The sequence below is a fragment of the Aulonocara stuartgranti genome (genome assembly GCF_965226115.1).
Source record: "Aulonocara stuartgranti genome assembly, chromosome: 6".
Classification (NCBI taxonomy): domain Eukaryota; kingdom Metazoa; phylum Chordata; class Actinopteri; order Cichliformes; family Cichlidae; genus Aulonocara; species Aulonocara stuartgranti.
In genome coordinates, this window is record NC_138944.1 from 35,040,251 (window position 1) to 35,067,049 (window position 26,799).

Sequence of the window (26,799 nt, forward strand, 5' to 3'; positions counted from 1 at the left end):
TTTATTTAGAGCGCATATAATTAGAGCGCATAACACGAGCGAATAGGATGCATGATGACTTTAACTACTTTATTAAATATCCGTATATTTATTGACAGCTGTATACTTTTTTTTACCCTCTTTTGAACTGCTTTTTGACACAAGATTATGTGGACTCATTGAACGTCCCCACACCAGACTCTCAGTACCTGCTTGAGCTCATCAGACACAGACACTGGGGAGAGTCTGTGTTAATAGTGGATGTGTGAGTATCTTTACTCACACATCCACTGGATCCAACAGTGGACATCCAACAGTGGACATCCTGTTGCTCAGTGCTCATGTTTTTGTTGTTGTTTTAGAGGTGATGACTTTTCTGAAAACATCCTTCAGGCCACGAATAAAGACTAAAACTACAACTGAAACTAACAGAAACCGAACTAAAATGAAACAAATAACTGTATTGTACAAATTTGAAATTACAACACGAAATCAACTCTGGACCATACTCTGCATATTTTGCCTTTTATAATCGATTTCCATGCATGTTTATAGGACTGCATAACTGATTTAACAAATCAGAACATTTTCTTAATACACACAAATTATACGCTTTTTATTTATTATGCATATTATGTTATAGTCAGAACGTGTGTGTTGATGGCTATGCATGTCTAAGTAGGTCACTAAAGGCGACAAGTTCATGTACGCCAACAGTGGGCGGGGCTACCTATAGTGTAGCCAATCCCTTTTGTTTATTTTTTGATGGGCGTGCCATACAGTCAGTGCCAAGCTAACGAAGCCAACCAGAGTAAACAACTAAGTTAGCCTATCAGCTAGCTAGCAACTTCTGGTATGCCTTCGTTTCTTGAGAGAATGTATTATATAATTCATCTTCATCAACAGTTTAAACGTATAAAAGTATGGACATCTAGTCGTCACCTCGCAGCTGTGTCGATTTATTAAAACCTCGTTTTCCCCTGTTAAGAGTGTTAAATGTTCGATGTTTGGTTAGCATTTACTAGCTGGCTCTATTAACCAGCCTAACTTTCTATCATTGCTAATGTCTAAATGTTAGCCATTGAAGCCATACACATAATTTAGTTGTTTTATTTGCTATTTTCATACTTTTTCTAGAAATGGCGTCGTTAACGGCGACAGAACCAGCGTTACACCCAGGTACAGCGCCAGCAGCAGAGTCTATAGTGCCTGCTTGTATGTTTGCACCGGACCGGGGGTGTGCCGAGGATCAGTCCGGCGGAGAGGGCTTTGAAGACGGCGAGGATACAAATGAAGAGCCCGCGGATCATTTAGACTTAAGTAGCAAGGTGGGCCTCATTGTTAATTGCGCGTTGAGTCGTTACGTTTTAATACATTCCGACTGAGCAGATTGTTCATTGGTTTTCTATATTGTCACCGTGTGAATGAGTGCCACGTAGTTGTACACGGGGCATTTAATGCTCGCTGTGCATCCCAGAGAAAGTGACACGTACAGTATTTTGCACCATATCTAACTGTATCCAGCTGGCAGCATACTAGACATGTAACCTAACTACTGTATATGCAAACTTTGCAGTTCTTTTTGTATTGTTGAATGGAGAATCCTAAATAGTCAGACTGAACCAAAACAAAACACCAACAAAACTTTATTGTGTAAAATTGTTTTTATAAAATGCTGACTACTTGTTGCGGTAGTGACTTGCTGTATGTGCACTCACAGAAGACTTGTTTAATGGTGTTTGCCCTGTCTGACCTTTGCAAATGTTCAGCTATTATCTCATTTACTGTCTCTACCTTTCAGCTGGTCCTTGTGAGTCCAACAGGGGAGCAATATGATTCATTACTGAGACATTTGAGGGAGCGGATAGATGAGGGCTGCGGAGAGACAATCTATGTGGTTGGGATGGGCTCAGGTAAGAGTTAGCAACTTCCAGTGAACTTCATTAATGTATAGTAATTTTAAAATAGGATAATGTGGCAAGAAAACACACACACACACACACACACACACACACACACACACACACACACACACAAAAGACAAGAAAAAAGGAAAGAAAGTGTTTTTTTTAAATAAAAGTCTTTTTTTTAATATAAAATAATGTATTAGCAGTTGGAAACTGTATCTTGTTATTGAATGAGAGGAAATATTTATTTAGGGCTAAAAGTCTGAGATTATCTAAGGCAAGAAAGCTGTGTTTTCAGTCATCTGGTGTGTGTATGTTCAGGATATCCCGTAGGTGGCACCAAAGACTTTTAGCAGGCATATTGTTTTTAGACTAGGCTGAAATCTGTAAAGCAAAGGAAAAAATTGTACAGCTATATTATGTCAGTGCCTGACTTCTAAAATAAAAGTTAATTATTCAAAAACATAAATTCAAACATGTGGCTGTGGGGTATAACACCTATTAATTCATAGCCATAGTAATTGTTAGGGAAAAGTAGTTTTATTGGTATTTTTCAGTCACTGTTGTGTTGTAGCTGTGTCGTCACTTCTGGGCCTCCCAAACAGCTAATCCCATTTGTTTGCTGTTCATTCTAAAGCTCTACACACAAATGCAGCTGGCCTTTTTGTGCTATTTTCTGACTGTTAAAGCAACTGTCTGACCCAGAGCACACATAAGGGCATGTCACTTTATCCTCGGTCAGCACAGGCACTGTCAGTAGTGCAGTGGTACAGACAGAATATCAGCACCAAAGGCTGTCTGACGAGTCAGACAAAAACTAACAGACTTTCTAATGTGACTGGCTGTAGGGCTGCTCAATTAATCGAATTTTAATCAAAATTACGATCTGGGCTTTCAACGATCATTAAAAATGACCAAGCCGATTATTAGCACCTCCCTCGTGCTTTACTCTTGTGCTGCTCTGTGTGGTAAATCGAGCGCACCTCTCTGCGTTTCAAACACGCGTCACAACAATTAATTGGACCCGAGGGAACCTCGAAAAGCTAAGCAAAAGTTATTTGGAGAGGAGAGGATAATGACTGCTGAAGAAAGAATGCCGTTGCTTGAAAAGAGAGGGAAAACAACTTCAGTGATGTGGAAACATTATGGATTCGCGGAGTCAGACGTGGATCAAGTAGACATAGTGTGTAAACTTTGTTAATAAACACTACAAATTCATTCAATCATTTAAAGACCGCTCACAAAGTGACACAAAGTGAAGGAGCAGCAACTTTAGTTGGAATACCTTAATGTCAGTTTGATGCAATTGTGCATTGTGTGGCTACACAGATTGTCTTGATGTTTGGTTATTTGTATGCATTAATCCATCCATCCATCCATCTTCATCTGCTTTATCCGAGGCCGGGTCGCGGGGGCAGCAGCCTAAGCATGCATTAATATTATGCAGTATTTTGAAGTTCACTAAATATTAATGTTTACATTTTTCATTTATTTTTTATATTGCAAACATTTGCACTGTCATCAGTATTTGCACACTATTTCATATTATTTTTGACAATCTTTAAAGCCATTATTCAATACATTGTTATTGTTAAATAAATATCGTCAAATAATCGAGATCTCAATTTCAGTGAAAATAATTGTGATTATCATTTTTGCCATAATCAAGCAGCCTTAACTGGCTGTGTTTCTTTTTGTCAATCAATCATAAGCTTTTTTGTTGTTATTGTAATTTATGTGTGCCAGTTCTACTTGTAAAGCAACTGGCAGCAACCAATGGGTTAATACATTTCTTACCTGTTAAGTGGATGAATACTGTGGGTTTCTTTGAAAATTTAGAGTAATCTGCATATATACAGCCTTTAGAAAATAAAGTCTTCTCTTAAAAGTTGTCTGAAGCTGACTGCTGGTGATTCGTTCATTTTGAAAATTGCTCTGGTCTCAGTAATTTAAATGTTCTCGTCTCTTTACACCTACTCCCATCTTTCTTTTAAAAACCACCTGTTTTACCCTCTTTCATTCTTCTGTGTGGTCTTTGTCCTCCCAGTCACCACCCTCTCATATTACATGTTACTAACATTCTTGTATTGCCCAGTTAGCAGTGAAGATGCCAATTTTCCAAGGGTGTGGCTTCACATTACTGCTGAAATTGCTTTTTCTAAAAACATCCATTAAATTGGTCCCTCACTGTCCTGCATGAGAGTGACTTCTTCCTTTCTCATACGCTTCGTTTAGATGGAGGTGATTATGGTCTGGATGAAAAGGACATGGAGGCGTCGGTAGCCACCGTGCGGTCGCTGTGTGAACAGATTGAGGCTGACTTAATCATGCTAAGAGAAAGGACAGACGCTGGAGGAAAGATTCGAGACTACCTCATCCGTCGACGCGTGGGCGAGCAGGATTTCCTAGAAGTCAGGTAAAAAATATGAGGGGAGGTTCTGGGGTGTAGGCAAAAGAATCATTAGAAAATGTACCTGCATTGTTAACTTGTTAATGTGACTGTTGGGTTTGGCTATTATTGAATGCCAGGTTATATGACAATATGACTCAAACATATTCTGTTGCATAAATGAGTTTTGATGTATCACTGGGTTCAGAAAGCTACAGAAATGGCTCTTTGGCCAGCACTGCTGAAGAGATTTATAGGCAGATTTAAAGCACAGGTTCCTGTTGTTGTGATAGTTGTTTCCACCAGGAAGAAGTATGTAATCAAACTAATGCACCTGTCTAACATTGCTTCATTTTTTTAAAATAGTGTTTTGAACGAATCAAATAAGAATTTGCGCTTCCGACAAGTCAGCAAAAAGCTTCTCTCCCAGATGTTCACAATAGCAGAATAAGACGCAATAAAAGACAAAACTGGCCACCAGACTCAAATTTATAAGAATGAAATGCATCGAAACTCAATTCACCCTTAATTAGATTTTATTCTTTTTTTTATTACATATATATATATTTGTCTCTTTTTTTTGTAATTACAGAAACCTCTTAGCAAAGGAAGCTTACAGTCTGGCTCACACTTATGGGCTGAATTTTTGAAATTCTCTTTGATTACTTTTTTAGCTGCTCTTTGCTGCAGGACTTTTGTTGATCTACATTTCACATTAAAATATTTTAAGGTGCTCTGTTGAATTCAGGTCAAGGGACATGTTGGTAAAATCCTTTCCAGCTAAGCTTTTTGAGCTTGGGAGTTCAATCTGTATTTAGATATTTAGTCTTTGCCACATGTAAACTTCCATTAGGCCGGCTCACCAGTAATTTTGTGAGTCATTTAAGAATTGTTATGTTTATGAATCTGAAAAAAAAATCACCATGCGTTATTGATTTACTCATGGACTCATGACACAGACAGTCCCCCTGCTCTTATTTTAAAAGTTCATTCGCTGTTGATCTTCCTGACACCTCTGTCCCCTTGGCTGAGTCACTGGCCATGTTGTTGTGGTGATCCTCTGTCATTCACCTGCTTCCCCAAAAAGCCTGTCCGACTGCTCCAACTCCACTGTGACCAGAACCTTCAGAATGTGGAAACCTGTTGTCTCATAGACGGCAGAGCAATGTAAGAACAACTGGCACAACCTGTAGCTCAAAACAGAGGAAGTAGAGTTCATCCACAGTAGGGCTGCTCAATTAATCGAATTTTAATCACGATTACGATCTGGGCTTTCAACGATCATTAAAAATGACTGAGCCGATTATTAGCCCCTCCCTCATTTATCCGCGACACCTTAAAGGCCGGTCCGTGAAAATATTGTCGGGCATAAACCGGTCCGTGGCGCAAAAAAGGTTGGAGACCGCTGATTAAGAGGACCCGAGGGAAGCTCGGAAAGCTAAGCAGAAGTTATTTGGAGAGGAGAGTGACTGCCGTTGGTTGAAAAGAGAGGTAAAAAAAAAAAAAAACTTCAGTGGTGTTGCACACTATTTTATATTATTTTTTAAAGTCATTGTTAACCCTTTAAATCCGGTCAGAGCAGCACGCTCCGTTTTGTGTAACTACTTTTAAATCCCTGTAGAATCTGAACCACGTAAGCTAGCGCAATAATTTGTTTTGCATATGAAACCGGAGGAGTTGTACTTACAACTTATGCCATCAGCTTGTCCTCGGTCACGGTTTCCTTCCACATATAGCTTTGCAAAAATTGCATAAAAAGCGCTTGCAGGAACAAAAACATAATATTCCAGAAACACGCTTTGCCGATCCGATCAGCTGTTCATAACACTTCCCACAGTGAAACAGATGTCAGCGCGAACTGTCTCATGTCCGCCATTTCCTGGCCGAAACCGGAAGTGACGTCATTTTCGCGGAAATGTAGTTTTTTACTTGTAGACCTTAAAAACCTCTACTGGTCATGTTTGACTTTTCTGAATAGTTTCTGGGATGCTTAGAACTCGAATTGCACTGCTGGAAATAGTTTATTTTGATGCACCTGCTGTTTTCTTTGCAAATTTGCATCATAGGATTGTTTTTTTTGTTTTACCTGCAGTGTATATAAAAATTGGTGTATCTCCAAAATAAAACTATGAAGACACTCAAAATAAATTTCCTGTTGTTGTAAACTATTTTTTGCAACTTTTTTGTATTTAAAGTTTTGAAGGATAAACCTCTTAAATTTCTCCAAGTAGAAATATATGTAAAAAAACAAAACAAAAACGATTTTCAATTTTTTTGTAGTTTATTGCACTTTTTTGCAATTAATGTAGTTACTATGGACTTAATGCATACATATTATTAAAATATGGGCTATAACAGTTATTTAGCAACTTTAAATGCTCCCACAAATGGCACTACAACATGTAAAAAAATAATATAAGCTCTGGCGGACTTGGTTCTATAGTAGGTCTTAAAGGGTTAAATAAATATCGTCAAATAATCGCGATCTCAATTTCAGTGAAAATAATCGTGATTATCATTTTTGCCATAATCGAGCAGCCCTAATCCACAGGATGAGGCTCACTGGAGAAGTAATAGATGATATGGGTCTGTTATCAAAGCGGCTGGTAAATAAAATAATAGTACAGGAGTAATAGCTGAAGTCTGCAGCTCATGTGCATATATACGTTATAAACCCTAGTAAATGTGCAGAAACCAAATGTAAAGCCAAAATGGTGCATGCATCAAATCTTCTAAACCTTCTGCAGTCTCCAGCTCCATTATTAGCTCACCACCAGCCCAATGTTTCACAGTCAACACTGGACAGTCACTGCAGCAGACCTGATCAGCTTCACATCAGACATGCTGGGCTCTATCTCATCCACACTAGTAATCTTAGTCATATTGGCCGAACCACCTGCTCCCATGTGTGATCTTGCAGTTGTGTGAGCAGAGTTTTTCCTTTGGCAGCGTCCACAGAGGCTTACTTTGTGCATTATCTTTCACACTGCCTTAGCACAGATAACCCTTGTGTCAGAATCATGTACTTGTCTGTGTCTCAGAGCAAGGCAGGAAAGAGGAGTCATTTTTTGATGGCAGTCACTTTCTTTCTGAACCTTCATAGAAAAGTTGTGTACTGTTGCATTAGACAAAGCCAAGAACCAAAGGCCCAGCTGTGAGAATGCTGTGATGGTGTTTTATAGCCTTGCTCATGCAAGTTAACCCAATTTGAAAATGAATTGCACACTGCACCTGTTTTATGCTGTACTTCGTATTGTTGATGTCTGTGTCAATATTGTATAGCTTGGTTCCATTTGTCCCTGTTTATAGAGCAGCAATAAACCAGAAAACAAATACGCTGGCCTGTTTGTGACAGGTGATGATTTATTATAGCACAGGCCCTTTTGTACCTGATGTTGCTGCTGGGAGTTAGGGCTGAACGATTATGGAAAATAATCTAATTGCGATTTTTTGCCCCAATATTGCGATTGCGATGCGATATGCGATTATTTTTTAAGGTCTTTGTCTTCTGTATTATTAAACAAAGACAAGCAATACATCATATAGTATGGCCAATACTATATTACATTAATTTTAAACTGTTCTTTCCTGGAAGACAGACCTCTGTTATGATGACATGAGGTGATGCATGAATTGATGACTGACATTTTTATTTAACTTCTTCAATCACAACAGTATATTTGAACATACACAATAGTTTATTTTTAGCTTACAAACATCTGAGCATAAAGTGCTGACAAGGAACCCTGGTGTAAACATTAAAATGAAAGTCAGTACAATGTGCAGATTGCAGAAATATACATAAAAAAAATCAGTGGCTTTACCACACTCAGTTTTTCGACATCTGTGAACTACTAGACAGTCATTCAATTAAAAAATAATATTAAATAAATAAAACTAATAAATAAAAAATACACACATCTTACTGATCTCTGCAGTCAGTAACATTACACATAAAGTGCAAACATAATAGCAATTGTATAAACACACACACAAACACGCCTTTAAACTTTAAAGGCGTGAAATTGGACGGTCTAGTTCTGATTAGCTAATCAGAAGGCTAGTTCTGATTAGCGTCACCGCTGTCTCGGTGGAGTTTAATAAACTCGGCCGTCTGCTTCTTGCTATCTAAAATATAACCAGACACTGGTGTAAATTCTCGACTGTCTCATACTTCTGTTTAATAAGTTTTCTGTTTGACGTTTAGTCAGCTGTGTGAAAACCCGGGGGATTAATAAAGTTTTATTTTATCTAATCTAATAACTTTAATCTCAGCCAAACCGATTTACTCACGAACAAACAAAACACTGAAAAAAGCCCAACAATAACATTTTTAGGTTGTCTAAGTGACTTATATATTACGTTTAACCCGAGCAGCGAAACTCCGCGGTGATCTGAAAATGATGTGCCGGGAGTTGTGCCGTTCTCGGCCGCATCAGTAACCCTCGAGCTCCCGGCTAGCTGTCGAGCTGGTGGGTAGCAGACGCCTCTGAAAACGTCGAAGCACTTTTGCAAATATGGGATATCTTGATAAACCGAGCAGATATTTGATGTTTACACAACTACTTTCTCGCCTGAAAATATGTTAAAAGTTTATTTTGTGACCCAGAAAGATTAGTATGAGTAATTTTAAAACTTAGTAGCGGCCGCCATTGCTGGAAACTGGAGTTTGGCTATGAATTCTGGGATATGGTAGTAATTTGGACAGCCTTATAATCGCAGTATAATCGCAGCCTTTGCGGTTAGAAAATTGCACTTGATCATGTCGCGATATTATCGCAAATGCGATATATCGTTCAGCCCTACTGGGAGTGTTTATTTACTTTTGGCATGTCTTTTCTTATTGTGCGTCATTTGAGTTTCATTCATGTTCGATTGAATTTAGAAGGTTGAAAATGATCTCGTCCTGCATTTGACATAATTTTCCCTTTATTTATTTTGCATGTTGAGCCGAGGATACTTGTTTACTTCCAACTTGTTATAATCAAACGCACAAGAACAGAAATGGACAACACCATTAGAGAAAAAGAAATAAAATATAGATGTAGGTCTTAAGCTGGATTTCTTTTTAGTCTCAATAAAATACCCAGCAGTCTTCATCAGTTTTATTTTTAGAAATGAAGATTGAGAACCTTCATATACTCAATGGGAGGGTTTAGAGGTGGTAGAAAGATTTGTAATGACTTGGCTGTAAAATTGTCCAAAGTGTTGGTGAGGGAGTCCACAAAGTCAGCCGCACGACAGGCAGTCAGCTGACTGGCTCTCTCATATAGGGCTCACTGTTTTAAGCTCCTTTAGCCTCCAACACTGTAAAGGGTCCTGACTGAAGTAACAGCTCTGCATACAGGGAGTGCAGAATTATTAGGCAAATGAGTATTTTGTCCACATCATCCTCTTCATGCATGTTGTCTTACTCCAAGCTGTATAGGCTCGAAAGCCTACTACCAATTAAGCATATTAGGTGATGTAATGAGAAGGGGTGTGGTCTAATGACATCAACACCCTATATCAGGTGTGCATAATTATTAGGCAACGTCCTTTCCTTTGGCAAAATGGGTCAAAAGAAGGACTTGACAGGCTCAGAAAAGTCAAAAATAGTGAGATATCTTGCAGAGGGATGCAGCAGTCTGAAAATTGCAAAGCTTCTGAAGCGTGATCATCGAACAATCAAGCGTTTCATTCAAAATAGTCAACAGGGTCGCAAGAAGCGTGTGGAAAAACCAAGGCGCAAAATAACTGCCCATGAACTGAGAAAAGTCAAGCGTGCAGCTGCCAAGATGCCACTTGCCACCAGTTTGGCCATATTTCAGAGCTGCAACATCACTGGAGTGCCCAAAAGCACAAGGTGTGCAATACTCAGAGACATGGCCAAGGTGAGAAAGGCTGAAAGACGACCACCACTGAACAAGACACACAAGCTGAAACGTCAAGACTGGGCCAAGAAATATCTCAAGACTGGTTTTTCTAAGGTTTTCTGGACTGATGAAATGAGAGTGAGTCTTGATGGGCCAGATGGATGGGCCCGTGGCTGGATTGGTAAAGGGCAGAGAGCTCCAGTCCGACTCAGACGCCAGCAAGGTGGAGGTGGAGTACTGGTTTGGGCTGGTATCATCAAAGATGAGCTTGTGGGGCCTTTTCGGGTTGAGGATGGAGTCAAGCTCAACTCCCAGTCCTACTGCCAGTTCCTGGAAGACACCTTCTTCAAGCAGTGGTGCAGGAAGAAGTCTGCATCCTTCAAGAAAAACATGATTTTCATGCAGGACAATGCTCCATCACACGTGTCCAAGTACTCCATAGCGTGGCTGGCAAGAAAGGGTATAAAAGAAGTAAAACTAATGACATGACCTCCTTGTTCACCTGATCTGAACCCCATTGAGAACCTGTGGTCCATCATCAAATGTGAGATTTACAAGGAGGGAAAACAGTGCACCTCTCTGAACAGTGTCTGGGAGGCTGTGGTTGCTGCTGCACGCAATGTTGATGGTGAACAGATCAAAACACTGACAGAATCCATGGATGGCAGGCTTTTGAGTGTCCTTGCAAAGAAAGGTGGCTATATTGGTCGCTGATTTGTTTTTGTTTTGTTTTTGAATGTCAGAAATGTATATTTGTGAATGTGGAGATGTTATATTGGTTTCACTGGTAAAAATAAATAATTGAAATGGGTATATATTTGTTTTTGTTAAGTTGCCTAATAATTATGCACAGTAATAGTCACCTGCACACACAGATATCCCCCTAAAATAGCTAAAACTAAAAACAAACTAAAAACTACTTCCAAAAACGTTCAGCTTTGATATTAATGAGTTTTTTGGGTTCATTGAGAACATGGTTGTTGTTCAATAATAAAATTATTCCTCAGAAATACAACTTGCCTAATAATTCTGCACTCCCTGTACACTCCCCTGTACTGAAACTTGTGTTATTCACTCTTTTTTTTCTTTTCTGTTCTCTTTTCTCTAGAGTGGCTGTTGTTGGAAATGTAGACGCTGGAAAGAGCACCCTGCTGGGAGTGTTAACCCATGGTGAGCTGGATAATGGCAGAGGTTTCGCTCGCCAGAAGCTCTTCCGGCACAAACATGAGATGGAAAGTGGGAGGACCAGCAGTGTGGGCAACGATATCCTGGGCTTTGATCAGGAAGGACAGGTGGGCTGCTGTCAGTTGTGAATGGGCAAAATCACTGGAGAAATGCATTTCTGTAGTGATCTTTCCTTAGTTTTTGAGTACCAAATATAAAAAAAAAACACTGCTCAGTGAAAGACTATTCAGATAGTAATTTTTCTTGTTAGCTTTATGGATTTATGTGAAATTATAATTGTGAAAAGTTTGATCACATTTAATTAACAGCATGTATTTTTCCTGCAGGAACATTTTTAAGCTTTCTTTCAAAGTTTCATCCTACCGTTTTTTCTCACGTCCATTATAAGTAGGTTTTCTTTTCTGTCTACTCGCTTCTTTAGGTGGTAAACAAGCCAGACAGCCATGGCGGGGGTTTAGACTGGACCAAAATCTGTGAGAAATCCTCCAAAGTCATCACCTTTATTGACTTAGCTGGGCACGAGAAGTACCTGAAGACCACAGTCTTTGGCATGACGGGACACCTGCCTGATTTCTGCATGCTCATGGTGAGAGAGATTGAAAGTTTATATTTAACTATTTCCTGGCAAATCCTTTGTTACTTTTTTGTTCCTGTTTCTGCCCTCACATATTTAACCACTCATCTCTGTGTTTCTTGTCTCTCCATGTAGGTTGGCAGCAATGCTGGCATTGTTGGCATGACCAAAGAGCACCTGGGTCTAGCGTTGGCCCTAAACGTACCTGTGTTTGTTGTGGTTACCAAGATAGACATGTGCCCAGCTAACATCCTGCAAGGTAAATCCACTATCTCCAGCACAGCTGTATAACTGCTCTGTTCTACATCTTTAGGTCCCAGTTTCTTAACTTCATGCTCAGTGTGAGAGGTTTTGCAAATTCAGCATAATCTCCATTCCCACAGCAATGTTTACAGAAACACAGCCATACCAAAGACCACCATTGTGTTGTTAAAAGCAGTAAATACTTTCACGCTTCATGGCTCTGCTTTAATTATGTTAAGGTAGGAAACTGGGCTCTAACTCAAAAAAAGCCTCTTTGGGAAGAAAATGAATAATATAAAGTAAATCGCTAGAACGCTTTTAAAGTGAAGCAAACTGAGAGAGAAGTTTACAAAAACAACAAACTACTGGAAGAGCACATAAAGGAAGTGATAATAATTAAGAAATAATAAAACATGAATAAATATGCTTTTAAAGCAAAAGTAAATTAAAAGCAGTCTTTTTTTCCGTTTAAAGCTTACTACTTTCAGTTTCCATCTCTTTAAATATGTCATTTATTTTCACTCTCAGGTTGTTTTGTTCAGATTTTGTCAAGAGTGTTGTTTTTAGGTTTAAGAAACTCAGGTTTGCTTGTGTTTGTCTGCAGAGACACTAAAATTATTACAGAGGTTATTAAAGTCACCAGGCTGCAGGAAAATCCCAGTGTTGGTGCAGAACAAGGATGATGTCATTGTCACAGCCTCTAACTTCAGCTCTGAGAGGTAAGACCAGAGAACAGGTGGGACGATGGGCGTGACTCTGCTGAGAAATAATAACAGAATGGGTGACAGTTGATTGACAGCATACTCACACAGTTAGAAATAATGTTTGATCTTTAAAATGTTCCTGCAGAATTAGGATTTATGAATAAAATGCCAAAGACGTTTAGTGAAAGTAAGTAAAAAAAACACTTACGGAGAACAGGATATCATATGCGCACTCTCCAGTATGCCAAATAAATCCGACTACATCAGCTTGACCCTTAATTTTACTTAATCATACGGTTTCCTGCCAAAAATAAAAGCGTATACATTTTGTCTGTGGGGAAATTGCTGGATGAGTCCTCATATGATCTCAGTGCTTTAACGCATAGCTTTTTTCACATGGGTCATCTTGATTCTGTTTTCAAATCGAACCAATCAGCACACTGGTTTCTGTTTTTTGATCGGCCTCTGGTGTTTGTGTGTAGCCACGCCTGGGTGGTGCATTTTTATTTTAGGTTTATAAGTCAAGTGGGTATGCTGTTAAACAGCTTTCCCTTGCCTCTTTAATTTTTTCCTAAGATTTAATGTGTAAATATTCATGTGCTGGTTTATCAGTCCCTTTAAGGAATCTGCCATCCAGCCCAGTCGGTTAAACAGAATAGATTTTTTTTTTCATCATCTCTCTTTTTTTCTCTCTCCTTCTCTCCAGGATGTGTCCAATATTCCAGATCTCAAATGTGACGGGGGAGAACATGGACTTGCTGAAGATGTTCTTGAACCTCCTTTCCTCTCGGACCACCTTTAGCAATGATGAGCCTGCAGAGTTCCAAATAGACGACACATACTCCGTACCTGTAAGAAATAGAGCACACACTCAGTTATACAGCCATGGATGTTCATTTCTTTACAATTAGTGTTTCAGTGCATGAAAAAGTATGCTAGCAAGGGCAACTAGATCAAAGACATTGTAGATAGAGGTAGATTTATTAATGATCTGTGTCAGTATAGTGCCTTTTTTTAGGGTTAAAAACTCAAATATGCAATAACAAATTTGAAACTGAAAGGTGTGGACAAAGTTGTTGTTAATGGTGATTTAATGGTGGTCTTATTTTGAGCATGATGTGGCTGTGAGAGTTGCTTGTCTTATATTTTCTGAGTGCCAGTGGGAGATCTTATCAGAATGAGTGTATCGTTGAGGCGTGTAGAAGGGCCAAAAGCTGGGAGCAAAAGGAGTTGGGTTTCTTCCTGTAGTTCCTGCATGTTTGTATGAGTCCTCAGCCCCAGTGTTAAGAACCACGCCCTGCATCGCCCTGTTTAGTTTCTTTCTGATCAAGCTTTTATTTGCATTTTATTCCTCAGTCCCACCTTTTCAGCCCTGATGTGTTTCTTCTCTGTACACTCTTTTTTTTTTTTTTTTTTAACTTTCTTCTCTTTCCCATCAACTCCCCAGTCAGAAGGCTGCTCTTCCCTGAGCCTAGTTCTGCCAAAGGTCACTTCTGTTAAAATGGAGTTCTTCCTTCCCACTGTTGCCAAGCGTTTGCTCATAGGAAGTAATTAGATTGAGTTTTTTTTTTTCTTTTAATGCATAATTTAGACTTCTGCGGTGAATGTTGTTAATTACTTGTGGTCATCTCCTATTTCAGTTTTCAGTGAGGCACAGTAACAGTCAATTTGATAAATACACAGAAAGGTGAAGGTTTGATAGTAAATAATGTTCTCTGTTCTTCTGTGCTTTCTAGAGAACATTTGCAATACATAGATTTCAGATTCATATGACAGACATGTTTGTAACAAAGCAGCACATCTCTGAGTATACTGCACTCCACATTAGCTGCCCCAACCTCCAATACTTCACACAGTCCTATCTAACAGAAAAGTCCAAAAGTATCATTTCTCTTTCACAGGGTGTGGGCACAGTTGTTTCAGGCACTACGTTACGTGGATTGATACGACTCAACGACACGCTCCTCTTAGGTCCAGACCCCCTCGGCACTTTCATCCCCATCGCAGTTAAATCCATCCACCGCAAGAGGATGCCTGTCAGAGAGGTTCGCGGTGGACAGACTGCATCCTTCGCCCTCAAAAAGGTCTGTGTGGAAATAATTTAGTTGAAATACAGCCATCATGACATATTTGAATTATTTTTACATATCAGTCCAAAAGACAGCATAAAAATAGCTCAAAGATGACTTGGCAAGAAGTTTTGAAAACTTCTGAGGAGGATAATTATTCAGAAACTTTGAGACGTTATATGCATATGAATTAGTTTCCTAACTTTAGAATCAGTTTTGTAATACATGCAAATCCCAAAGAGTGAAAGCAGGTAGTGTTCTGGCTCTAATTCAGTTTTGTCTTAACCAATCCCCCAGCTTCATTTCTTTTTCCTTTGTTCCTGCTGCTTTTTCCCCTCCTGTCTTCTCAGATCAAACGATCATCCATAAGGAAAGGAATGGTGATGGTTTCTCCCAAGCTGATGCCACAGGCCACCTGGGAATTTGAAGCAGAGATTTTGGTGCTTCACCATCCGACCACGATATCCCCGAGATACCAGGCCATGGGTTAGTAAATACAGACACTCACAAGTTTAAATAGCACCGATGGGCATCTGTGTGTCTTTGACTCCCTTTTCTAAAAGAAAAATACTGTCTGGCCAATCGGTAACTGTGCCACTCTCCCTCTGTATCATTAGTCCACTGTGGCAGCATTAGGCAGACAGCCACAATCCTGTCAATGAACAAAGACTGTCTGAGGACTGGGGACAAAGCCACGGTCCATTTTCGCTTCATCAAGACCCCCGAATACCTGCACTGTGACCAGAAGCTGGTGTTCAGGGAAGGACGTACCAAAGCTGTAGGCACCATTACAAAGGTACTGGGGCTTGTGCTTACCTTTCTGGTTCAGTGTAAACTCTTTAATTATCCTATAATTAATGTTATGTGAACACTGGTGTAACAAACACAAGGTTGTGTTTGCAATTTCAGCTTCTCCACTCAGTGAACACCCAGGCAGCTAAGGCCCAGCAGTCCAAATCTCAAGCCAGCAAAAAGAGTTCTAAAGAGGGCACAACCGCTAATGAGGACAGTGGATCAGCAGCACGGCCACCCAGTCCTACCACAGCGCAGCTACCGGTGAGTGAAACAGTGCTCGGGGAATCCTCATGAGTGCATGTTTTACAGAAAACATAAGAAGTGACAAATTTCATCGGGTTGTTTTATGTGTCCAACAGTTAATTTTCCAGTGCTGAACTTTTGTTTTCCCTTCCGGGCACTAACACTGTCTGTATGCACTTATGACATTTGTCCTTGTGGTCTATCCTGTAATTCACCCTCTGAACACTCAGGTTTTGTTTTATCTGGAGCTGCAGAAATTCTGTTTTGGGTGCTTTCTTGAATTTTTTAGCCACAGGCTTCCTGTTGGTCACAGTGACTGTCACTGACTCCCTCTCTGTGGCTGTAGTATTTCACCCTTCAGTTCTTGCCAACCAATTACTGTTGGTTGACACAAAAGTTATCACTACTAGTGCATTAGTGTGGTAATGTCACCACAGACATTAGATTTTCTATTACAGTCAACTTTGTGTTGGAAGACATCTTCTCTCTGCTCTTCAAAGTGCTTAAATCTGCTACTTAATGTCTACAACTTTCACATTATTGTTCCATTATTGTACTTTGACTTTCAATCATTTTATTGCCAACTTGCTCTCCTACCCTGTCCATCATCCTGCCTTCATCATCAGCCACATGTACCTCCACTCACCCCCTCCTCTGCCCTCTGATCCTCACCCGTCCTCACTGCTGTTTTCGCTCTGCATTCCCGATCCTTCAGTTCTAACACTTTACTCTCTCGCTGTTATCTCTCTCTCTCCTCCCTCCCTGTCTTGGCATGCTGCGTCAGACAGTGGCAGAGGAGGAGGCTCTGTGTCATGATGGCAACAAAGAAAACAAGGTAAAGTTCCTGCAGACTGTGGGAGTGATGATGGCGTCTCCTTAGGTGTGGTTGTTCTGTTCCCTAACCCTCCCCAGGTTCTAAGCAGATGTTTTTTTTTTTGCATGCATACTCTGCTTTAGTGCAGTTCTGCTTTATATTCACAAACTTTTCTCAGTCACACCAGGAAGCTGCTGTACTGCAAGTACAAGTGTTTGCTTACTGAACTGGACCCAAGTGGGATTAAAAGCTGTGGAGGTGCTAGAGGAAGGAAAATGAGCTTTTTCCCTAATTGTTCTTCTATTTTTAACTACACCCATTCTATATTCTCCCTGGTGAACGTACCAATTAGAAAAACATGACTTGTCTCTGTTAGCTTTTTAAATGTTACTTGTTACTAAAATGTTACTAAAATGTTATTTTGTCAGACAGAACATTTGTGCAGTTACAGGGTTTCCTGTGACCCCGTTTAAAACAAAGTAATTACACTTGTGTTAAATTAAACAAAAAAAGGGGAAAAGGGCCTGTGTTTGTAAGGTGTTTACCCCATCCACTAAAATATCCTGGGCTAAAGTCTGAACTGTTCACTTTCCTTTTTGTTTGTTCCCCTCAGAGAACCTCTAAACTCGTTTTTACCCTCTTAACCTTTTTAAAGGAGTTCCTGTTGCTCTTAAGTGCATCTTAACTGTTTTGGATCAACAAGCTTTACCTGCCGCCTGTGCTTTATTTCAAACCTGATTTCACCTAACAGCTGGCTCACAGTGCTGTCTGTCCATCCACAGCTCAAGTCAGGAGGCGGGGGACGCAGGAGAGGTGGTCAGAGACATCGAGGGAAAGGTGTGAATGCCACGAATACAGCAGTGCCCACAGGAGCAGCGGGCACAGCCTAAAAGCACAAACATGGGTTTCTTCACAGCCCGTCATCATCATCATCGTCATCATCATCATCTCTTCACAAAGAGGAGGGAGAGTGACTGTGTGGGCCTCTTGCAGGTGTGCAAAGACTGGCCATGTTTCTTCATATAAAAACAAATAAATAATTAGTGAACAGTCTGAATCAAGAGAGTGACATATTTATCAAAAATGATATATATTTTTCTTGTTGGCTGATGAAGGTGATAGTTCTTTTTTAAATTTGTTTTTCCAGGAGGTGGTTATCTCATTTGTTTTTTCCCAGCTTCTAGCAGATGGATCAGTCACTCTCTCTGCTCTCTCCTGCCTCTAATGTTTTTTGTTTCCCCCCCTCGGTCAGCCTGCTTTTTCCTTATTCTACATTTCCTTGTGTTCTGTCATTAATGGGACTTTCTGAAGGCACCAGACTTGGAGTCTGCTAACATTGGTCAGTGAAGGAGGATTGTGTTCAGTAGTTGAAAATTGTTTTTAAGCTCCTGCTTACTGAAGCCAGCAGTATAAATGTGCATTTGGGATCCATTGAGCTGAAAGGGATTTGATAGCAAGCGGTCGGCTGAAGCTGCTGCTGTGTTAGTTTAAGCTGACCACTGGTTTTGGGGTTTGGCTACAAACTGTTCTCTGGAAACCTACTGATGGATGTAAACTCTGTGGTTGTGTTACCCTGAGACTAGTTATGAATGCATCACTTATAATGAAACATCGGCTTGTACACAAAGTGCTCATGTAGCCGATGTTTAAACATGTTATAGAAGGAAATCTTCATCGACTTTTTCTAAGAGTCCGTGTTTCGGTTTTTCTAGTTTTTCATGAAGCCAAAAGAGAAAATTTCTGAATCATCCTTTTTTAACGTTGGAGTGTTGAGTAGCAAAGTGGCGTTTGTCATGGTGTAATGTACTACAAGTGCTTTTTGAACAAGCAAAGCAGGCAGAGGACCTTTGCACAGTTCCACTTTGATCCAGTATATTAAATGAAAAATCCAAAAGCTGATAAAGTCTTGTGCACAAAAACATCCATCAGGTATTTTACTAATTTAATTAAAAAAAACAAACTCTAATGATGTCAAAGCCAACACAGAACATGTTTCAGTAACTGAGGTTTTGCTGCACATTTTGTGTTTGTTCTTCATATAATTGAGAATTTTCATGTGAAGTCCAAATCAGGTGCAAAGCTTCACAAACAAACGTGGACAATCACCAGATTATGGTACACGTGTGCAAGTCATGTTGCATCCTGCCTTAACCTGACGTATACCCCTAATGACATCAAGCTAAAGTAAGCAACAGTAGACTACACCCTTTTTGCCACAGATGTTTTCCACTGGTTTTTATTAAAGTGGTTTCTCGAGTTGTCTTTATATTGGGAAGGTGACCGTGTTGGCAGTTGTCACAGTTTTGCAGCCCTCTGTTTCTTCTTTGGGGGGCATAGATCTCCCCTCACATTAGTATTAACTTAATGTTGATCAGTCTGGTCTGACAGTCCTTGAGCTACCAGCTTTATACGTCTCATAAGCACAATGAACTAAGAGCATTACTACCTTTCTCCCCCTTTAGATCTTACCAACAGTGCATGGATGTTTATCTGAAGAGACTGTTTGTGTGTACAGTTTGTTACATTTTTGGACAGTGACACATTTTTTTTCTCACTTTTACATCTTTTGAAAACAAGCTGCAATAGTAGAGCAAACCGTTGTGGTTACGCTTTGTTTCAACACCATGACTGCAGCTGTCTTCATAGGTCTTTCTGCCTTCATAGCTGATTCAGGTGATTGACTTAGACACTCCACGATATTGTACCTTTTCACCTTTAAACAGGTTATGCGTTCAGTCAAAGTTATCTTTGTAAAAAAGAGAATGACCTTAGTAACAATTAAAACTGGACCACCAAACTAAAAAAGGTTGTAAAGGTCTGCGATCATCCAGGCAGATGTTCCTACAATAGATTCACTTTGTTCTTTTCGACCACATGTTGTACCATCTACATTAAACGCCATACTTAAAATCATCTCCAGATCTTCGACAGGCTTCATTTATGAAAACGATAGCCCATGAGTGAATTGTTCAGTCACATTTCAACCTTTAAAGTTAAAGTGAGAGCCTTCGTGTTGTTTCCATCTTAACTGTTGCAGTGGCGCGTGGAGGCCGAACGGTGGGAGAGGTGTCACTGTCCAAAAATCTGTATGTGAGACGCAAGTTGTACATGCCGTTTAAATTAAGTGGTGCCAGTTTGTGTTCTAAATCCTTTTAAATAAAGATGTTATTTAACAAAACGTGTTTTAATAATAAATAATTTAAAATAATGTCTTCAAGAACAAGTTTAGGAGGACTCTTTGGTGAAATTCAGAATTATATTTTATACTTTGTATGCTCAGAGGTGCTCCGTCCAGAATGTACCTTGCCTGTTACCTTTACCTGACAGGCTCCAGCCCCACCGTGACCCTGAGCTGGAGAAGCGGCCGTGGATGGATGGGAGAAATTGCTCAGGGTGAAAGGTTGGACAGCGTCTACACAGCGTAATCGATTTTTGGCTTCTATTACACAACCGTAAAGTTTTGTGATGAATTTGGTTACAAATATTACTCTGCTGACAAAAAAGGATCAAAAAACATTTTCCCATCTTAGGGGATGAACCAGTGCTGTATCTACACACTGTGTCTTATCTTTTGGACACTTTTACCAGCAGCCTGTCACAAAAACATAATTTATCTCATTTCTTTAGTCGAATTGACAGAAATTGCCGAATACAGCACGTTTTACATCAACAAGGTGATCCCCAAACAGCCGTTAGCTGAAAACCTGGCTCATCTCGCCATGCCAGTCGGTGTGGCCTCCTTCGGACAACATCACTGTAATGCCACGAAGAAGAATTTGGATATCCATTCAAGTTTGTTTTCAGCAATGTTTGTGTTTATGTCAGCAAGAAAAGAATTAAAAAATGCAGCATGCAAGTGATAATATACCTGCTGTTGGGGTCAAACATTCAGTGGAAGAATATAAAATAAACATTGTGAAATAGGAAACAGACACTGGTGGTGGGTGTATTGTTCTACTGTTCTTCTGTTTACAGTTTTAGAATATTTTAGTGTTTTACGGCAGTCTGAATTTAGGACATTTGTATTTTCATTTGTTGATTACGCTTAATGCTTATACACATTTGTAGCAGGAATGACCCACGCTCAGCAATGTGACTGCAAAGGTTTATTTACAGTGTGCCTTTCAGTGCTGTTGCGTTACCGTCAGCAGCTTTTCGGCTCCTCATTGCGTGGCAGCGCCTTCCTCTCACTGCTCCTGCTATGGTCTCTCCTCCTCTCTGGCCCCAGCAGCTGCACGATTAGTGTTTTCAGCCTCCCCTGAAACCACACCCTTAACCTGCTGCTCCACCCCTCCCCTGCACCTGAGCCACCAAACACAACATGAAAAATGGCTGAACAGTGAATCAGTTTCTTTGGAAATTGATTAATACTTTTTCAGCTCTTTCAGCCAAGTCTGGTTCTGCTAGCGATTTCTTCCTGTTAGAAGGGAGTTTTTCCTTCCCATGGTTGCCAGTTGTTGGGCTTTTCTCTGATTTGTCTGTATTACTGTCTTTACCTTACAGTAAAGTGCCTGGAGAGAACTGTTGTTGTGATTTGATGCTGTATAAATAAAATTGAACTGAATTTTAGAAAAACAAAAGTTGGTGTTTCGATCACCTTCAGTTTGTCAGTCAGTTTGTCACAAACCAAAACTGAAGCGTTCCATCTTCAAGTCCAGGTTATGTTGGTGAAGGCCCAATTCTACTGTTTATAGCAATTTACACTGCAAGTCACATACATGCATTCATCATTCAGCAGTCATGATATTATCTCACATTCTGTTGTGTAAATTCACTAATTTGAAAATCCACTGCACAGATTATTCTGGTCTCTATTCATGTATTGAGGGAGAAAATCGTTTACATTCTCCATCAATTTACTTTTCTCATTAGGGTGCTTTTTTTGAGTGGCCTCACTGGTTCTCATGAAGGCCTTTTCTTGTTTAACATATACTGTAGAACCTACAGCCAGCATTGTCCCACCGTAAAGCCCTCTTATCTTTCCATACAATACCCAGTGAATATGCACTTGGGCATTTTTTAAATGTGAATTGAAATTAGAACTTGGTAAGTAATACTGTAATACACCGACAGCCTCCTTACACTGTCTGTCATGCTTTCACTGTCTGCTTTAGGCTGGCTTTACTGGGACATAACTGATTTGTTAATTATCAACTAAAGCCAGCCTCCACATCCCCCTTTGCCTTGTGTACTAGCTTTGCACATGTCAGCCTTTTCCCTGTAGGCTATTCCTACTGTGTACCCCCCGCGATGCTGTCCGCTTCACAAATTAACCTCAAGATGTGGTCTCGAAGCTCCTGACAGATAACTCATGTTGGGATATGACCTATTTTCTTAAATCTAATTTGCCATTCAGTCCACGCCTTTAGCTCTAACTTTTTTTAATTTGTTTTTGTTTTTTTGTTGTTGTGTTTTTAGAACATATTTCAATTTTGGTGCAAATGTGTGTTAGTGCTGGTTACTGTTAAGCTTCAGCAACTAGTAATGCAAACACAGACTGTATCTCCTCATCATGCTGAAGTGAACCTTACACCTGAATGTGACGGTGAACCCGTTCCTGTTCATTTACTGAACAGGCAGATAAACAAAAAGTAAACTGCTCATATCATTAAATAATGCTGCCTTCTTCTGTGCCTTCACGCTTGCCTCGAGCTTATTTTTTGCTTGTCAACACTTTCCCGTTTCAGTCATGTTCCCTGCTGTGCCCGAGAGACTCATTTTGCACATGTAGGAGCCTCTTCTGAATCACTCTTTCAAGCGGTTTACTCCTTTCAGCTTCTACTGTTTTGCTTTGCTTCATGTGGACTAAGCATAGTCCAAAAACCACCCACACCCATTCAGAAGCTGGCTTACATTACCCATCTGTCTCTGTGCTGTCTAAGCCTGTAAAGCCCTCTCCCTCAGGTTCCACTTTTTCCCTGCTGACACTTTCTCTGAAGTATTGTTATACACAGACTCTGATAGCATCATCTCCAGCACTGCTTTAGCATCCTTGTCTTACTTGTTATAGCCACTCCAAACCCCCTTCATATAGTCAAATTCCTAAAAGAAAAAAGGAAAGCCATGAGAAAGTCACAGCATGTCACAGAAACCCTGGCTTTTTTACTTTTTGACATTATTTTGATGTGCAAAGATGTTCGCCCCTTTGAACAGTGCCTACAGATAAAGGTGGTCCTCCATGCAGACCTTTCTTCACTTTTCATGTGTATGCTGGCCATTTCAAATCCCCCGACCACATTTCAAAGGAATTCAGATCTGTTTTTTTTCTCTCTCTCTTTCTTGGCCAATTTCATAACCCTCCATTCCTTCTTTTGATCTTTTTAAATCCCTTGTCAGGCTCATAGGCATCTACAGGCCCTCTTTTTTCTGAAGGCCTTGAAGAACTCTTTAGATCTTGGTATGATGACACCATGAACTTGAGTGGCAGAACGAGTACCATACTCATACTTGGATGTCAGGGGTCTAAATAAGACAGGCACCATCTGTCACTCCCTAAGCACGGTCTTATCATGTGGACCTAACATCCCTGCAGCTGATGCTTTTGAAGATGTGATAAGTGTAGGTGCATGCTTACTTTCTTCATAGCTGTCCTTTTTTCTGATCTAAAAAAGATGAACTGTTTGATTTCTCTAATGTGATCCCATGTGGAAAAGAAATAGTAAAAACATATATGATTTACTCATGAAAGTGGCCACTTTCATGAGTAAATCATATATGTTTTTAGTAAGTATACAAAACATACAAGTTTCATTATATAATTTTTCAAGGGATCTTAAATGTGTTTTCACTCTTGTATGATTTTCATACAAGTTTCATACAAGACAGATAAAAACTTTATAAGATTTATATATATCTTTTCCATATGGGATGAGAAAGTTGACAATTTCCCAGGTTTTTAATTTTTAATTTTCAATTCACACCAGTGCTAAATAAACTTGGGATTACATCCACTTATCCAATTCACAGGGGGGCTGGAGCCTGTCCTAGCTCCTATAGGGTGAGAGGCAGGGTGTCACAGGGCTAACACTGACAACGATTCACTCTTGTGGGCAATTTAGAGTCGTCAGTTGATCTAACCCTATTAACTATATGCCTTTGGGTGGAAGCCAGAGAACCCATGCTCCCATGGGAAGAAGACGCACACAGAAAGTCCTGGACCAGATGTTGGATTCAAACCCTGAGCATTCTTCCAGTGTGGCAACAATGCTAACCACTGCGCCTCCGGGCTGCCTATCTTTGGTATTTCAATAAAGACCTTTGAGTTTTTCCACTTTGTATCAGTTACTAATGTTTTTTAATAATCACACAGAGGAAGTTATGGAGTCACGTTTGAAATTCCCTTTTACCAAAACTTTGTTTTCATGGCCTTTGGACTCCTTGCATACTGTTCACCTGCTCTTGATGCAAAGGGCTTTCAATCAATTTTGCTCAATAGTTCATAAAGAGCCTCCCAAACATAATTATTTTCAAACACCCCAGGGTTTAATATTGCATTCAGAAACAACTGATTGTTTTTGTTCCAATCCAATCAAAGTCTTGCTCTCTGAACCTGTCAGCTCATTTTCACAAGTGGTGTTCTCTCAGATGGTATAAAAATGGAAATGCAAACAGGCTTTTGATGCAGAGCCCAGGGTCACTGAATGACTTGATGAATGCGGGTAGGGGCATTTCAGTGTTGTACACTCACAGTTTATGAAAGAATTAAAGTAACTCCTCGCACCGTGTCTCTCTGTTTATTCCCACTCCTCCTTTGTGTATCCATCCATCTCCATGCATAGAATTAAAGCACCAATAACAGTTTTTTACTCTGTGTCCTTCTGATCTTATTGGTTTTCGCACCATGCAGTGTGAGGGCCTCATCACCATCCGCAGGACCATTAGTGTCATCTCAAGCACGATATAAACAGACTTAATTATTTCTTTACTGAAGCGTTTTAAAAGGCAAAGACAGATTCAGGACAATAAAGCGAACCTCACACAAAAAGGTTTTGCCAAGCTCAGACTGAGACCTGAGGACTTTATATTTATACTTGTTAATAAACTATATCTTTAAATGTCTTTTTATACATGAAATGTCAAGAATGCAATGATTTGCAAGTACTATACGCCCATGTTTTACTCACAATAGAACAAAGAAACCATATTATGTTTAAACTATAAGTCAGTTTGCATGGGGGCCCAGCCCTGGAGCAGGGTGCCGCCGGTGCATCGAGCCACCTGGGGGGCTCTTCAACTGGTGGGGGAGATTGTCACATCTTGCAGGAGCTTTCCTCTCTTCAGGAGCTCTCTCTGCAGGAGGGGGAGATACAGGAGAGGTGGAGGAAGATCTCAGCCTGGGTGTTTATTGTCTTATGTAGTCTGGAAGACGAGTGGATGGTGGGGTGGGTGCAGTTTTCTCTGTGGTGGGGTTGGGTGGACTGTCCCGGGCTCTGTGGGGCCGGGAGGCGCTGCTGCACTGGGCCCCGGTCTGGATGGGCCTGGGTCCCCTTTCCCTGGCGGGTCGCGGAGTATGGGGATGCCTATTGGGGTCAGCGGGGGAGCTGGCCCCAGGGAGGGGTCACTTGCCCCTCCCTTCCTTCCCTCCCCATCTCCAGCTGCCTCCCTCTTCCCGCTCCACCACAACCACCCACACATGCAGGACCTTGGAGTAGGGGTATATCACCAGGGTGCAGAGGAGGCTACCCCCCCCCCCCCCCCCTCTGTCCCCTTCTGGCTGCCTCTGCCTCAATTTTATCCCACAACTTAGACATTCACATTACTCACACTCTCATTACACATACATATAGGATCTTGGGGGTGGGCACGATACACGGAATCCAAAGTACCATCAGGGTGTACACCTCACCCCTGGCGTCGTTGCCCATGATGCACATGCATCAACACTACAATGAGCGGGTAGAGGGAGGTTTGGAGTCTTCTCTCACCCCCATTCTCTGCGACCTGCTGGAGCGGGGGGGCTAGGAGGAGGAGTTGGCCGTCCGACTGCAGTCTGGAGTGTGGGGCCTCCCTGCTGCTGCGGAGTCGGGGCGGTCTGCCTCCCCCCACCGCAGGGAAAAGGGTAACACCACTTGGGTCTGGGTGCAGTTCCCCCTCCAGGGGCAAGGGTACCTAGACCCGGTTTGTAGAGTACGCTTGGGGAGTGTGATCGTGTGTACAGCGTCTCTTTATGTCTGTCTCCACGTTGGTTGAGTGTGGAGTAAGTGCATATGAGAGCATGAGGGTGGGAATGGATGTTTGTATCTGTGTGTGCCTGTATGTCTGTGTCTATATGTCAGGTTGGGTATCAGGCGCCACCTCTCTGGGGACATCTTAGGCCCTCCAAGGTTTGGAGGCCTATCTCCCCTTACCACCACTTCCCCTGCCAGTGGAGGACTCCCTCAGACATCGGTGCGTTGGTGGTTCTTTGTGTCCGGGGGTGGGCGTCCAGGTACACACCGGCTCACTCCTTGGCGGCCGCTTATCGGGGCCTGGAGCCTGGAGCCTGGGGCTCGCTCCGGCCATTTCGGAGGTGGGGTGCCCCCGGCCTCTCAGGCGCAGCTGGCTGCCGGCGGAGCTCACGGGCGCATCACTGCAACCCCCCCTGGCTTCTGCTCCGCGGCTGCTGAGTGAGCCCTCATCTGGGACTCTCCTCAGCTCTTACTGGGACAGTGCGGCTGCCCCTCTGTTGGTCTTCCTTGGTCTCTTGTGTTCTGGGGGCCTCTGGATGTCTGGAGTTTTGATCTCCTCCACACCTGCTTCATGCCCTGGAGGACGGGGCTGTGGCCCCCCCACACCCTCTAGCAGATCATTACATGAAGGAACCTTTTAAAAAAACAAGCGCGTCCATGCTCACAGGTGTACACACGGGTGATCACACCCACAAACTACACCCTTTTTGGCTCCTACCTCAAAGCACACTGTGTTCTGTTGATCTTATGTGCTGCACAATAATGTTTAATATTTAGTATTTACTGTCATATTCCCATATATCATTGTGATGTTGTTTATTCTATTACTCTTGTTCTCTTCTGCTTGCTTTCTTTTTTCTTTCTCAGCAGGTGAT

At 41.1% G+C, this 26,799-nt stretch overlaps 1 protein-coding gene and 1 long non-coding RNA gene across 5 annotated transcripts in view; one reads left to right on the forward strand and one right to left on the reverse strand.

Annotated features, from left to right (window-relative positions):
* LOC309708150 overlaps positions 1 to 26,799 on the reverse strand; it is a 431,095-nt gene that overhangs the window by 240,625 nt on the left and 163,671 nt on the right. The gene's annotated exons all lie outside the window — the stretch shown is intronic.
* On the forward strand, positions 729 to 19,935 carry gtpbp1l (GTP binding protein 1, like). 3 transcript variants are annotated; one of them, XM_082535924.1, is made up of 15 exons: positions 729 to 832; positions 1,117 to 1,307; positions 1,781 to 1,892; positions 4,122 to 4,302; positions 11,239 to 11,422; positions 11,737 to 11,901; positions 12,025 to 12,148; positions 12,737 to 12,851; positions 13,543 to 13,687; positions 14,738 to 14,920; positions 15,256 to 15,391; positions 15,523 to 15,701; positions 15,815 to 15,961; positions 16,728 to 16,778; positions 17,540 to 19,935. In XM_082535924.1, the coding sequence occupies exons 2-15, from the start codon at positions 1,119 to 1,121 to the stop codon at positions 17,645 to 17,647; spliced, it is 2,019 nt and encodes a 672-aa protein (XP_082392050.1). In that variant the 5' UTR covers positions 729 to 832; positions 1,117 to 1,118; the 3' UTR covers positions 17,648 to 19,935. The 3 variants fall into 3 exon arrangements, with proteins under 3 accessions (XP_082392050.1, XP_082392052.1, XP_082392051.1); XM_082535925.1 differs by having other exon boundaries at positions 797 to 900; XM_082535926.1 differs by lacking the exon at positions 16,728 to 16,778 and having other exon boundaries at positions 730 to 832.

Coding starts and splice junctions, on each gene's coding strand:
- gtpbp1l (XM_082535924.1), top strand. CDS start 1,119: ATGGCGTCGTTAACGGCGACAGAACCAGCGTTACACCCAGGTACAGCG. Junction 14,921..15,255: donor CATCCTTCGCCCTCAAAAAG/GTCTGTGTGGAA, acceptor CTGTCTTCTCAG/ATCAAACGATCATCCATAAG. Junction 15,962..16,727: donor CTACCACAGCGCAGCTACCG/GTGAGTGAAACA, acceptor ATGCTGCGTCAG/ACAGTGGCAGAGGAGGAGGC.